The 15,000-nt window shown below is 36.2% G+C and overlaps 1 protein-coding gene and 1 long non-coding RNA gene across 2 annotated transcripts; both read right to left on the bottom strand.

The window, feature by feature from the left end:
• Positions 1 to 2,819: 2,819 nt before the first annotated feature.
• LOC139119602 (uncharacterized) lies at positions 2,820 to 5,333 on the bottom strand. The gene is made up of 3 exons (XM_070683446.1): positions 5,132 to 5,333; positions 4,486 to 4,726; positions 2,820 to 3,441 (listed from the first exon to the last, which is right to left on the bottom strand). Exons 1-3 carry the CDS (start codon positions 5,183 to 5,185, stop codon positions 3,407 to 3,409), a joined length of 330 nt encoding a protein of 109 aa, XP_070539547.1. The 5' UTR covers positions 5,186 to 5,333; the 3' UTR covers positions 2,820 to 3,406.
• Positions 5,334 to 5,362: 29 nt separating this feature from the next.
• On the bottom strand, positions 5,363 to 8,531 carry LOC139119603 (uncharacterized). Its single transcript, XR_011548951.1, has 3 exons — positions 8,436 to 8,531; positions 5,753 to 5,952; positions 5,363 to 5,507 (listed from the first exon to the last, which is right to left on the bottom strand). It is a non-coding gene; the product is annotated as an uncharacterized lncRNA (long non-coding RNA).
• Between the last annotated feature and the right edge of the window lie 6,469 nt (positions 8,532 to 15,000).

A 15,000-nucleotide genomic window follows, 5' to 3' on the forward strand; every position in this document is an offset into this window, starting at 1 on the left:
CCTAATTTTGATAATTTTGATATAAGCGGTTTGAGTAGAGATGCATGCATAGGATTCAAAATTTAAGTTGCTGTAAATTTGATGTATTTGCACTACTTTGGGGTTATTTTTGCGATACATGTTTATACTTTCTTCTTGCTTTATTCCGAGAATCACGTAGAAATGCAAAGTATTAATTGTCAACACAATAAATATATGTGAATTCTCTTAAGTTATTGATGAGAGTTGACTCTTATTCAAGACAAGAATAACATTTGTGAGACATGAGAGATTATGTGTGTACTGTAATATTTGCTCAGTCAAAGGTAAATTCTATTTCTTTTTAGTCTGTCCACATCATAATAATCTCCGTAAAATTACTTACCTTTCTGTTTTTGTAGAAATTATATTTCTTTATTATGCATTCAAACATAGAGACCGATGTAACATTGTTTGCAGAAATTTCTCATATAATTTAGTGATGTAGAAGGGACTTGTAAGCTAATTTTGAATACGCTCAGTATTCTGCCACAAATGTATACTTGACGTATTGTTGTACTATAGTCCGGGGGCTAAAGCACATTATGGCTAAATAAACTTATTCTGAAGTATTCTGCATAAGAAATTTGAAGTCAATTTGCCCTGTAGCTTTTGAAAAGACGGTCTTTTAAGATTAACATGAAATCAAATATGACCACCAGGTCTTGAGACCAATCAAAATGTAAGAAGTCACTGCACCAGTCCTCCTCACTCCCCGAACAAGGTGTGAAGTTTTGTGACTATAGTGGCACTTTCTGCGATTATGGATGAAAAAGAATTTACAGAAGAGGCATTTTAGAAGAATAATTCGGACGAAACCAATATGAGCCCATGCCCCTTCTGCGGCCCCTGATAACAAAAGGAAGATAACATTTAAATAAATGTCAGTCTTGTTCCTGTAGTAAAAATGATATTAAATATTCTATTACGGAAAGACTAGCCTCGTATGAGATCACTACCTTAAGGAAAAAGTAGATCATTGGTTAACCTCATGCAATTTTCTTCATGTACTTTGTTTTATTTGTGTCTGGTTGCTAGCTTCGAAGCTATTTCAACATATGCCTTTGTTAGGAAATATACAATAGGTTAGAAGTGACAGTGATAGTACATCTTCAAACGACAACATCAAACAACAATGTATGATGGCTATCATTAATCAACAAAATTTAACTCGAAAACGTCAAATCAGACAGTGGAATTTCTTTATTGGAAGGTATCTGATTCAATTGGGCTCCTTTTAAGCGTATACCACTTTTTTCAAACAAGCACACATTTACAAACTAATAGTGCTACTGTACGTTATGGATTCCCGAGCTTAAACAATGAAGTCACCTCTTCTCGACACGGGAACTCTAGTTCACGTGATAACCATACATCAAAAGTCCAATACAATAACGTTTTGTGACATCAGCGTGAGTTTTGTTTTAACAGCGATTTAATACATTCATGAGCGGCATTATGTTAAATCTGTATGCACAACCCCTAACAGCGATATATTGACCAGAAGAAATGTATAGTACAGAGCAAAGGAACTTTCAAAGAAGAAGCATCAGATTGAATAAATTTCTCAAGTACATCTCACTATCAATTTCAGGTCAAAGTGAAATAACGGTATCGATTGCAAATATCACAATGTTGTACGGAAAGGTTATTATTATCACGATCATTCGAAGCTGAAAATTCGAAGCTGAAAATTACGATTTCAAAGTCACTTGTCAAAACTAAATGTGGAGTTTACTGTCCCCTTCACACACTACCACACTCATTGTGGTCTAGACATGCACCGTTAAATTCCATAAACCGACTCCTACCTGACCACCTACCGATAGAAATAGCCGTTGTGTGTATGTAATATCAAAACTTATTAATGGCAATGACTTTTATAAACATGACATTTGACATTGCATGGCAGTGACAATTATAAACGTTACATTTTAATGTTTTTACACGATGAATTGTGTTAACAAAGCTACATTTTCCGGTTTAAGTACCATTAGTGAGAAAATGAGCCCATTTCTGTTCAAAAAAAGATAGAAATGCCACCGAACATTACAGCTGCGTCCCCTTTACAATTGAAACATGAAACATTCAGCTATTTCCTTGACCAGTAACATCTCATTTACCAATTGTTGTGTGTTGTGCTTTTAAATCCGTTATTTATGTTCAAAAAGATATGATTTGAAAATACATTGTTCATGATCAATTGCCGTCGAAATATTGACAGCGGGAAAACTACGAAAGCACACGACGGTGAAATGCTTTTTGAAGGCTTTTTGCTCAATGTGATCTATGAAAATGCATGTTATGCTCAATAGCTGCCTGTTGTACAGTTATAGCGAAATGTGTACCTTCTTTGAAGATTAACGATTTAACATAAAAGTTGGCATGAATAAGTATTTCATTGTTTATTAAGTGATAGTCATAATACAGTCCTCATGCACTTTTCTTTTGCACATATATGAATTTTACTAAAACCTCCTGCACATTCAACAAACGGACAGCATGAGCCGTGTTTGTATGGACATGTCAACTCGGGACTAACATCAGCACAGCAAAAATCACGCCAAACTGCTGTTTTAGAGAGCGCCCTCTATTACTGCACATCATAGCTTCATTACTGTTATATTGTCCCCTAGACTGAAAGATTCCGTCGCGTGCGGGCGCTCCGGTGTAAAGAGTCGTATGTACTGTAGGTCGCAGTGCGCCGGAGCGCCCACACGCGACGGAATCTTTCAGTCTAATTGTCCCCTAAACCTACACATTTTACCACAGCTTTAGCAAGGAATGCGAAATGGTAATATATCATAAATGTTTTATTTCTTAATTGAATATGAACACAACGTCAATATTTTTACATTGATCTATACACTAAGGCTATATTGGATAACACCGTAAGATATTGTTTCAAGACACAAATTTACAAATTCACCAAAAACACGATTGGAACTAATTTGGGATAATTGGATCTTCATATTTTTCAAATTTATAAAAATGATTAGGTGCCCTATAGCTGAACGTTGCAATATAACAAATTTCTCGCAAAAACAAGTGTATAGCTTTAAAAAAGCAGATGAGTTTACATTTGAAGATTAAGCAGACATTACTCCACTATCTAATCATCCCGAATTAGTTCCAATCGTGTTCAAAATATTTCTCTTATGACAGTAGTGAATAGTAGGTATACAATCTGTGGCTGAGTATTCTAGAAAGACATTTTTTGTTTGAAACAAAAAAATAATGCAAATAAAATGAAAAGACGCCCTCACTTAGGTTGTAACAGCAATTTTGTAAACATGCAAGGCAATATACTTCCTCTTGTTCTATGCAATAATTTTTTCAAAGTTTAATGGGTTGTTTCATCTAGTAGATACATACATCGCAGTACATGTTACAATACGCAATTGACTGGTGGTCCCCATGCACCTACATAATAGAAGACGAAGATGAAGCAGAGTCAGGTAGACAGAACATCATTTTCATTACGATAAAAGTCATACAATCTTCGGAAGGCGAAATTTGAGAAATATTTTGAGTATCTCTTTGATTGAATGTTGAGTACACCAAAAAACTTACGCGAAAGTGTTTAGCATACGAGAAGCATAAGATTATTTTGGTTTAGCTGTGGTTTATACATTTAGCTGATGAATAGTAAGTGAAAGTACTGATGTAGAAACTGTTCAGGAACTTTCGAGACTAATATACTGCACATTCATAGAAATTTTGCTGTGTTATGTAGTATCTAATGAACCTACAAAGCCATCGATGTAACCTGAAAGAAATAGGTGTACTCGAAAAGTGATATATGCACTTCATAAGCAATGAGACCAAAGACGTCGAACGTTTTTTAGCTTGTGATATTCAAGATTTCGAGAGCTAGAAACTGAATTTTGTTACCAAGCACTTCTTTTGTACTCTTCCAAGGTGAGGATTGGGGCGCACGCTCTGCAATACTCGAGATTGAGAAAAGCTTATCTCGAAATAGAATGAGTGGTATTTTTTTCTAAACGCTGAATTGATTGACAGAGTTTCAGAAGGTTAACTGCATCTTCTAAATTATTTAGGGCCTGGACAGACTTGACAGTGGGGCTGGCGCAAATTTTGGTAGAGTCATTTTTCATGCAAGTGTGTGGCAGAGGCTTTGACAATTTATGCAAACATTTGAGAAGAGAGAACTTACTTTTTCATGTAACAGTTCTAGGGTGAAATATGCTTAATTGTCCCAAATATGGTTTTTACTTTATACAAAACAATCAAACGTTTTCCTAGCCTTTGTGTTGACAAAATATCATCAAGCCGTTCCCATTTATTTAATGTCGGTCAGTCTTAATAATTGTCAAAATCAATTGTGTTGGGCATAAACCCTCATAGTCGAATGAATAAAACAAAGTGATTAATTCTGTCCAGGCCCTTATGATAATCATTTTGAAATGTATAAAATATAGCCTGTTCAAAGTAACAAAAACTTGCCGTGCTCAATCTGTGCCTTCCTGCAAACTTCAGCATATTTACCACTTTTCTTCAGTTTTCTGAGGGCGCTATTAAACCACTCCAGAACAGGACTGTCTTTTCGCACTCCCAAGTGTATGCCATCAGCACAGCGGATGACATCACCGATCATTTCAAGTCCAGATCGCGTACCAGTCATCGTGCCTGCTTTCTCATTATCATGTTCTTCTCCAGGCCATAGCATTTCAAAGGCTGCATCAATCTGATAATGCAATGACAAATGATATGCCTATCAAACTGAGCTGAGGCGATTGTCACCAAGGATTATACAAGGTTTAACTAATTGTGGTAACTTTTTATTAAATATATTTATTTATATGTTGTTTATTTACGTATATTGTTTTGTATTGCTTCTCTTTGATACATTTTACATCCTTAACCATTATTTATCGTTTTTCTTGCGTATTTGAGAAAGTTCTGAAAGTACAAGGGTAGCGGTAAATTATCGGAACTTAGGAAAACAAGAAATGATGTCCTATAGTAATGAAAATCAGGAGATTGCAATAAATAGCGAAACATGTAACGATTAATACAGAATATTGGATTACTCCTATTGAACTTGCAAGCGCTTCAATCATTCCAGGATGTGACAAAATTAAAGAATTACCTCATTGATTTCAAAGCTGTGAGGAAGATCTTCCGAAAAGCGAAATGAGCGCATGTGATTTAAACTCAGTGTATCTGCTCCTTTTATACCATTTTCAACAAGACAGCGATGGTTACTGTACCAACCGTCAAAAAAACCTAACGTGAAAGTTGGAATTAGTAGTTCTCAACATTAAACATGGAAAATGAAACGTATTCAAAAAGTGAAAGTTGAGAATTTATTACGACGTTCTATCGTCTGCTTTTTCCTCAAGCCTACCCAACATAGTGTTTCCCATAGCTTTTCCAAGTTGATGGATCGATAACATCGACAGAGTTAGATCTTGGTGACTATGTAATCCACGGATAATAGTATTTAGGTAATATCCATAGCCATGCTGTGTACAGTTGATAAAGAAATGTGAAAGCGAATCAGGTATTGACAAGTTTAATGTTTTTTGCAACTGTTATCAACAACATATTTTCTGTATTGTAGATAGCTTATATTGAGATAATTGAACACTTAAAGTAGGTCGCTAACAAACATACGTACATATTTACATCTCTTATCGCAGAAATAATCTTTCAATTTATAAGTCAAATATTAAACAAAGCGTATATAATATACCAAACTTAATCTTACTTGGCTCACATAACGCGATAGCATTGCACGAACTACCGGAATAGGAACTCGCTCTGACATCGCAGAAAGAAGGGTGTCGGATGACGTGAGAGAACTACCAAATAAGAGTTTGAAATCATTTTGAAGGTCGTCATTAAAAGGTCGATGGCTTGCGGTCAGGTGGTCAAGGCCATAACCTACTCCAGTATTAAGACCAAACCCTGTAGAAAAACTAGCATCAATTACATTGTGCTCAAATTTTAAGAGAACAGAAGTACATTCAAAATACCAAAGATGAAAGTTATATGACAAATAGTTTCAGATATGAAGATGTTAGTCGGCAAAACTTGAAATATTTTGCAAGACAGTGAATATAGTCATTGCATTGTCCTGCAATCAAATGTAAATGCAATGATTCCAAGGCATCAACAAATTAAATTCCAATGCTAATTTTGGAGACAAGGTTATTTTACAACAAAGATAGTGGCCCAAAATTGTACATATGCAAATTTAACCATAACTTCATCAAAAATGAAGTTATTCCTAGGAACGTACATCATACATTTGAAAGATGTGTTAAGAGTGAATCACGAAAGATATCCAAGGAATTGTTTCTAGTTTCAATATCCATTGAAAAATTGTAATTGACAATTATCGGCACCAAATTTCTATTGCATAAAACTGTTGTTATTTTCCTCGAAGTACATCTATACTCCATGTCATTTTCGGGCAGTTTTATAAGACAGTCGTATAGATTTTAGATATATCATTATGATTGAAAGGGCAAATATTGCCCTTTAACTTTCAGCAAAGATTCTTGTGATACCTTGTACTGCCTTACTCCTCGATACACGACCCATGTCGACCTCTAAATACATGTACATAACACTCTTACCTATAGCTAACTTATCTTTTAGTCTGAAATCCGTTACTTGCTTGACACAAGCTAATGGAGAAGGCACTGCAAACTTGCTGACTTTCCGACATAATTGCGTATACGCCCTAATGTTTACAGCCCATTAGAATACTTAAGTAGACTGTGTCATAATTGCATGAAAGATATAGGGCCTACCTATTGATAGGAGCAATAAATAGCCAGATGTTATTGAATTTGAATGTCAAAAATTGGAATTGTCTACCTTCGTCACTAAAGCAGTTGCATTCATAGATATTCTTTCAAATCGGATTTGAAGTCTCATTTGTTAACTCGAGAGCGTTCTATTTTTTCTTTTCATCCACATTGGCCGGCACGTTTTTTCTGTCCCGTTGCGGTTGTCATCCTTGATTTTGCTTTGTACATATTCTACAACTTCTGTGCCTTGGACTAAACTATTTCCATTATCCTAACCAGAAACACACAAAGAAACGTAATCGTTGTTACAATGTTTATTTACTTGTTTTGTTAACAATTTACGGTCAGCAATTGTAAGTTTTGCTTTATTTTTGGCGAAATAATAAAGAAATTGAAAAAGAATTTGAATTTGAAACTGACATTAAGCAGAATGCATAAAATTAACTCTAAGCATTTCATTCTCGTGCAAGTTTTTAACTAACATTGACGCTAAACATGTCTTACTATTTTACTTTGCTTCTGAACGGCAAAAATTGCATAAAATAAAATGTTTCTAGTTTTGTTAAGGTTTGAACAGGTTATATTAACAATTCATCACCAGGGACCTGCATACCAAATTTCGAATCCATCGGTTGTGTCGTTATTGAGGAGAAGACTTTTGTCAAAAACTGACAATTATTTCCCCAAAATGATAATTTATGTAAATCACTATTATATGGCTTGCATATCCCTGTTATTCAAACTTCACATCAAGATCATCTTCGGAGCACTTTTGGAGACTGAGGAAGACTTTTTCCCATATCCTCTTTATGCTATTTTGCTTTTTTATACTCACACAAGCAGAAAAATATGTTCGTCCCACTTTCATTCAAAATACCAAAGTAATAGGGACAGTGGGTTTGGAGAAATCTCAGTGGACGACCAGACGGACAGATGTAACATACTTATGTAGATATATACATTTATAAACACACACACTCTTTAGCTCTCTCGACGGACACTGTGTAATTCCATAAGTCCCTATTTAATATATTATCGTGGCAAATGGGAGCTAAAATTAAGCTGGTCAATCTATTTCATTACAAATGCTGTGCTGATGGGATGGGACTGCCAAGGTCAAACTTAGCAAATGCCAGAAAAAGTATGCAAACATAATTTGTTAAAAAACCCTTCATCGACTTGGTAACATGCAGATTAAAAAAATATGGTACAATCTTTTGAAACTCAATACAATTGATAATTAGACGATCTTCCAATATCTATAACTCTGACGTGTATGGCGAAAACTGAGGTCTGACGTAGTTGTACAATAATCTTAAATTTTCAATACTCCAAATCTAAACAATTTGCCAAAGGTCACGGAAAATTGACCTTCATTTCTTTTGGTACGTTCGAGTGACCGGAATGTATATTTCAATTGACATAAAAAGATCATACAGAAAAATCTAACATTTAAGCATGATCCGACCTTGCTGTGTGTTTTTCTGTACATATTACAATAGTTTTTTTCTTTTCTTCTCTTGTTGACAAACTTGCTTATATCAGTTTCCCAATCTTGCAACGGAGCACACTAGAAAGCTATGTATCTATATCGCTAGTGCTATTTGACAAGCAATACATTAACTGACTTACCTTCGATTACTTGACATGTGAAGAAGATCGCAAAAGCGAGGCAGAGCTTCATTTTCCTCAAAATGAGAGACATCCAATACCCAGCAACAACGACGATGTGTGCTGCGAGAACTAACGATCGATTGTATTCAAATTAACAAATAATACACTCTGACCTCTGCGATAGTTGATATTTCACAAAGTTGACGAGAGAGCCCTAATTTTGATATACGCGGTCTCAGTATTGATCAATGAATACGGATTCGAAATAAAAGCATCGCTTGCTGTAAATTTTGATGTATATTTTACCGTTTTGGGGTTATTTTTGCACTAAATGTATATACTTTGTTATTGTTCTATTCTGAAAATCACGTGAAAATCAAGTGTAAGTTTTTCAACACAGTCTTTATGTGTGGATTGTCCGAAGTTAATGGCGAGAGCTGACTTAAATCCGGACAAGAGTAACATCTGTAACATTGCGCACTGCATGTACATCATGCGTTGTGTTTACAAAAATATCATACTTAAGGGGAAAAGGAAGGAAATTCATCGCTTTTAGAACACATTTAATGTTATCGAATGTGACAGCTGAGGTCAAATATTTCATTAACTGGCTCCCAAGTATACATATACGTATCGTATGCTTTGTTTGGTGTCTCTTTGCGTTGCCAATATTTGTATGCCAACAGATACGATATGATATGGAAACGAAACACTCATAACGATTCGCCGTTCAAATATGAACAGCCGGATAACCAGGAAAGCGACAAACGATGCTTTATGCTGTAACTGATGTCATACACAAAGTTCGCCTGTGTTTGGTTATAGTGAAACGTCGAAGAGCAGCCATCTTTGAAGATTAACATGCCCTACTACTCTTGCCCTCATAGGTCATTTACATTTTTGCCAGCTCTATACATTGTATGGAGCAAACTTGAACGATTCGCTATCGATCTCGCTATAACATACTCTACGCTTACTTGAAGCCTTTAGCAAACATATAAATGTATATTTTGCCTCCGTCCGGAAATCTAAACTTCCTTTTCATTGACAAAATTCTAGTGTACTGTACTGGAGATCAGTCAAACGAACTTTTGCTATGAAAAATGAGGTACTAGTAATACTTTTCTGATTGTTTTACGATTTAGCTGCATTGGACTCTTCTGCAATGTTTCAAATGCTAAAGCGACCTATTTGATCGGACACAAAATGTATCACTGTAACCTCTGCATGAAGATAACACATGTAATACAATTCTTTCTGGATATTCCAGCTGCTATGGGTATGCGAGTAAATTCTTCAAAGCCTTTTTATTTTAGTAGCTAGACCAGAAACGTTGAACACTGCAATTTGTCTCATGTCTTCTGAAGAAGTACGGTTTTCGAGACTTTGTAGATGCAATACGAACACACTGCTAACATGGTATGGACGTTCATGGAAATTAATCACCATGTCCATTGTACAGTTTTCTGATGACATGATGGGGTCATTATATCTATAATAATGGTTATTAACATCAGCGCCATTGACATTGGCTTTGGTATTTTTTCAGTTTTCCTTTTTAACTGTCATGGTGACCGGTTACTAAGGTAGATGTCAAACCTTCAGTGACGGCGCCCTTGATAAATGTGCTGCGATATTCGGTAGCTCCGGGTCCAAGTAATTACAATAACAGTGAATTCTCCAAGTATGCGAGTAGGTACTACGTTGGCAAGGTAAATAGAAGATGTTTAACGTGTTTTTAAGAGTAGAACAAGAACTTGACATACCAAACGAAAATAGCGGAAAAAATGATCAAAAGTTACAGCTATAGGCCTTCTACGGTTTGCCTGATAAGACCATATTTAATCGTTGTAGGTTAGATGACTTTACTATCTTTTAATTGAATTTACTCAGTTTGAATTGTATACCGCTGCAGTGCTTGTGGGTCGTGGAATTCCTGACAGCCCCGTCAGGTATTGGGAAGAGAGAAAGGTTTCGCGACTCGACATTCGTTTTACATGCATGCTTTGAAATGTTCAAATATAACATGTTAATCGCAATATTATATTGTCATAATTTCTGTAGAAAAGACGAAAGTACATTTGGAGGAATGGATTGTGCATATTTACGATAGCTACAGATTTCACTGAATACTCCGGAGAACCTTTTACATGTGAAAAGAGAGTTAGTATTGCGCATTCCCAGATACAACAAACCCAAATGATAGCTTAAGTTTTCCTCTTATGGAATTCGATTGGATTAATTAATCTATCTAGCAATAATGCCACATGATATGACTTCTTGAAAATGTGTTCCCACGAGAAAATCTTCAAAAGTTAAAATTTATGAGGACGGTTCACTTCACATTGGGATCTTTGAATGAAACAGGGTTCTCGACTCCGTCAGCAGCTTCATACTCAGTTCCGATACCACCGACATGACACGTGTCATACGGAGCATACTCTATGGTATATCTTTTACCGGCTTCCTTGCAAACTGTTGGTGGAAGAACTAAAGTAGCTTAATGCCTTATGTATATAGTGTAAACGACTTTCGAGAAAAAGTAATCCAGCTTTAATCAAGTTACGTACTTTAGCTGTTATAACGTTTCTCGTACATTTGATGATAACGTTTTCGTTCACTGCATAAGAGTTACCTTAACAGTTTGTTTTAAAAAGTTTAATCTGCAAATTCGTTGTACGCTTTCCATTTTGTAAGCTTACTTTCCTTATTTGATTTCATGCTTCTCAGAGTAAGGCGATGTTGATGTTATATTCAGCATTTTTGGAATGTCGGCCTCCACAGTTTCGCTTTAGGTGATTTAAATCTCAAAGTAATACATATGAAATATTTATTGCAGTAGGAGATGTAACGCAGATAGAATCTGGTGGTAAAGCAGTGAAACTGATTTGACTTACTTGGTTTACGTAATCATTATGCGAGCCACAGAAACAAGAACTGTCTCTGACATCATGGCCCTGACAGCATGTGGTGATTGCTTGGACCCGGAGCTACCGAATATCGCAAAAAATTTATCGAGCGCACCGTCACTGAAGGTTTGACCTTTTCCTCAGTAATCGGTCACCATGTCAGTTAAAATGAAAAAATACCAAAGCCAATGTCAATTGCGCTGATGGTAATAACCACTGTCAAATTATCTTACTTTGTATAGATACAATGACCCCATCATGTCATTAGAAAACTGTAAAACGGACATGTTCATTAATCTCCATGAACGTTCATACCATGTTAGCAATCAGTTCGTATTGCATCTACAAAGTCTCGAAAACCGTACTTCTTCAGAAGACATAAGACAAATTGCAGTGTTCAATGTTTCTGGTCTAGCTACTAAAATAAAAACGCTTTGAAGAATTTACTCGCATACCCATAGCAGCTGGAATATTCAGAAAGAATTGTATTACATGTGTTATCTTCATGCAGAGGTTACAGTGATAGGTTATACATTTTGTGTCCGATCAAATAGGTCGCTTTAACATGTAAAACATTGCAGGAGAGTCCAATGCAGCTAAATCGTAAAACAATCAGGAAAGTATCACTAGTCCCTTGAATAGCTCATTTTTCATAGCGAAAGTTCGTTTGACTGATCTCCAGTACAGAACACTAGAATTTTGTCAATGGAAAGGAAGTTTAGATTATTCACACTGAAGTAACGTCTGGTTCTGTAATAAAGCACTATGAGAAATTCTCTGCCGAAAACACTTTAAGATGTGAACCTCAAAGTATCACTGTGCCTTCGTTGTACAGAGAGAAATGAGTCGGAAATGGCAATAATGTATAAAACAACGTAGTGCGAGATTTTCAGAAAATTGAGAAAAGACCGAAAGAAGGTAATTTACCTGATGAAATCAGCAGAAACATAAATGCCAGACGAAATCGCATATCTATGTTAACGATTGCTTTAGATCGTAAAACACAAAAAGATATTGGTCCACGATGTTGAGGTTGAAGTTATTTGCGAAACTTGGGTCACCGACTCTGAGGTCGAAAAGATTTGTACCGATTGTATGCAAATCAGACATGTGCATGATGACATAGTGTGACAGGTTGCAATAGGCAAGCTTCAATTAGGATGTGATGAACTTGCATACGGCCTGTGTCATTGTGGTCTTTCTTTTCTTCAAACATGAGCTCAGTACGCCCTCTGCGGTCTACTTGTACTAACACACACAAAAATGACTTGGGCTGTCATAACACATAGGTCCTGTAAGCATTCGTGATTGAACTGACGATCATGTTGTAAAACAGTTCAAAACCAATACGCTGGGGGTTTATTTCTAGTCATGGACAGCCTTAATGATATATAGATTTTGCTTTATCACCATTTGTCAATATTCATTAGTAATATTTGTGAAAGTTCCCAGGGCTTCCGAATGTTTCAATATCGAGCGTTATTTGTGGCGGAACATTTATGAGAGCGTTACGACATTTTCATAAGCACAGCTTTAGTTGTTCCATCTACAGTTATTGTTCTACCGCTCCTATTAATACACTGAGATGCCTTTTTGCGAATTTTTCATAGCATTTATTCACTTAGTATTTTGTTTTAGACGGCGCTCATACATCGATTTAAAGCATCTCTCTAGTGAGATCTTTCTCAGCTCTACCTTATGATGCAACGATTTAAATTGACGGCATGTCTTGCTGGACATACATATGTCAGTGCAGTAATTAATAGTCAAGCATCATATAAGTTATTACAGCTTGAGATTACCGACTTTATGCAGCCACTTACGGACAAGTTAAATGGAGAGTTATATTTTCCTTGCCTGAAACAAACATTTTTGTGGTGAAAGGTTATTGGCATGCAATAATGAAAATATTTCAGACGTATACCTTGACTAAGGTCTTCTCTGATAATCTGCCTTCGTTGCCTACCCGGACAATTTCTGCAGAACAAATACGTGACATTGAGTTGTCAATTTATTCAATTCAAGCAGATCCGACAAAATCTACCGGCAGTGTTTCTCACTGCATGATCAGTAAATTGAGAAAACAACAACAAGTAACAAATAGAAATACAGAACCATGCAAAAGGGATGACAAGAAATGCACTAAAACCACATCGACAAAGAAAAGGTACACATGTCGGTCATAGATCAATGACTTTTTTGTCTAGACACGATAAATCAGCTAATATGTACTGTATACACCCCCTTGTCAAGAATAATTTGTTTGGGTGGTTCAGATTGCTGGTCACTATGCACGAGAGTGTGACCAAGGGTTCAACAGTTGTATTGCATCATCCAGATCCTGATTCAGTAGGCTTTGAAGATACAGAAATCACCAAGAACCACAGTCGAGCCGAAATTCTGTGGTTCGGCCGAAAATCGGAGTTTTGGCACCAGACTATTATGTTACTACACTTTGCAATTCTCGCCTTTAGGTAGACACTTACAGACAAGATGCACGGAGATCCTTGCCCGCCCGGTAGGATTCGTCCTGCCTGTAACAAACATTTATACTTCCTCCCTGTCAAAAAATTAATTTGTTTTAGTGGTTCAGGATTCTGATCACTATATGCACAAGTGTGACCAAGGGTTCAAAAGTTGTATTTGCAGGTGTGTATACGCTACATGCAGATAAGCATGTAGTTTCCGTCATCACGTGCACACATAAGCCTTTAAGTCGCAGGGTATGTCAGTGAATAAACGCTGGACAGGTTAATTATGGCACTCTATAGCAGAATATCATACCATAATTATCTACTATAACTTCGATAGTCTCTAGTCTTTTCTGTTTGCTGTTACACGGTCCCTCCCTGTGGAGGGACCGTGGCTGTTATCATCACAATTGCTGGATTATACTGTTATTATCTTTACATTATCTTCAGATTTTTACGCTTACATTGGGTTTCCCATGCCATGTCTCAGACAAGAGTACCTGTCTAACGCCCTCCCTTGTAGAGATTTTATCTCGAAGCGTCCTCACGTGGCCAAGGCGTGTGAAGGTTGGGTCAAGATCGTACGAGAAGGAGATAGGAGATAGCGTCATTATTGGTTGAAATTTCAATGACAACAATCGAGTACGGGATATTCCATGGTGTGATCTTGTTTAATCTTAAGAAACAATCAAAGACTGGCGAGAATTTTCCAAGTGATGACCATTGAATAATGATGATAATTTTGTAGTCATGTAATTTTAGAAAGGTATATAAATTTGTAGAGAATTTGCACTAGATACATACAGAATAAGACCTTAGATGCTGAACGTTACGTTTGCAATCTGTAATAAAGATTTAAAGTTGTGCTACAATCGACATCTTGGTGTGTTGACTTCAGTTACAAACAGACACAGATAGACAGACAGACAGACAGACAGACAGACAGACAGAAAGACAGATAGATAGATAGATAGATAGATAGATAGATAGATAGATAGATAGATAGATAGACATGCGATTACTAGTTGAGAGTACTAAGGGCTATGGCAAACAGTAAATACCCCAAGATATATAGGTTTGGCTACAGTCATACACAATATGTAGTATTTTCAATAATATCCCAATGTCTATAAAATACAATTTACAGATTTCAGTAAAGAATAGAAAGACTGTACCGCTGCTATAACTCTTGATACGAGAATA

Source organism: Ptychodera flava, chromosome 20 (genome assembly GCF_041260155.1).
Source record: "Ptychodera flava strain L36383 chromosome 20, AS_Pfla_20210202, whole genome shotgun sequence".
Lineage (NCBI taxonomy): Eukaryota > Metazoa > Hemichordata > Enteropneusta > Ptychoderidae > Ptychodera > Ptychodera flava.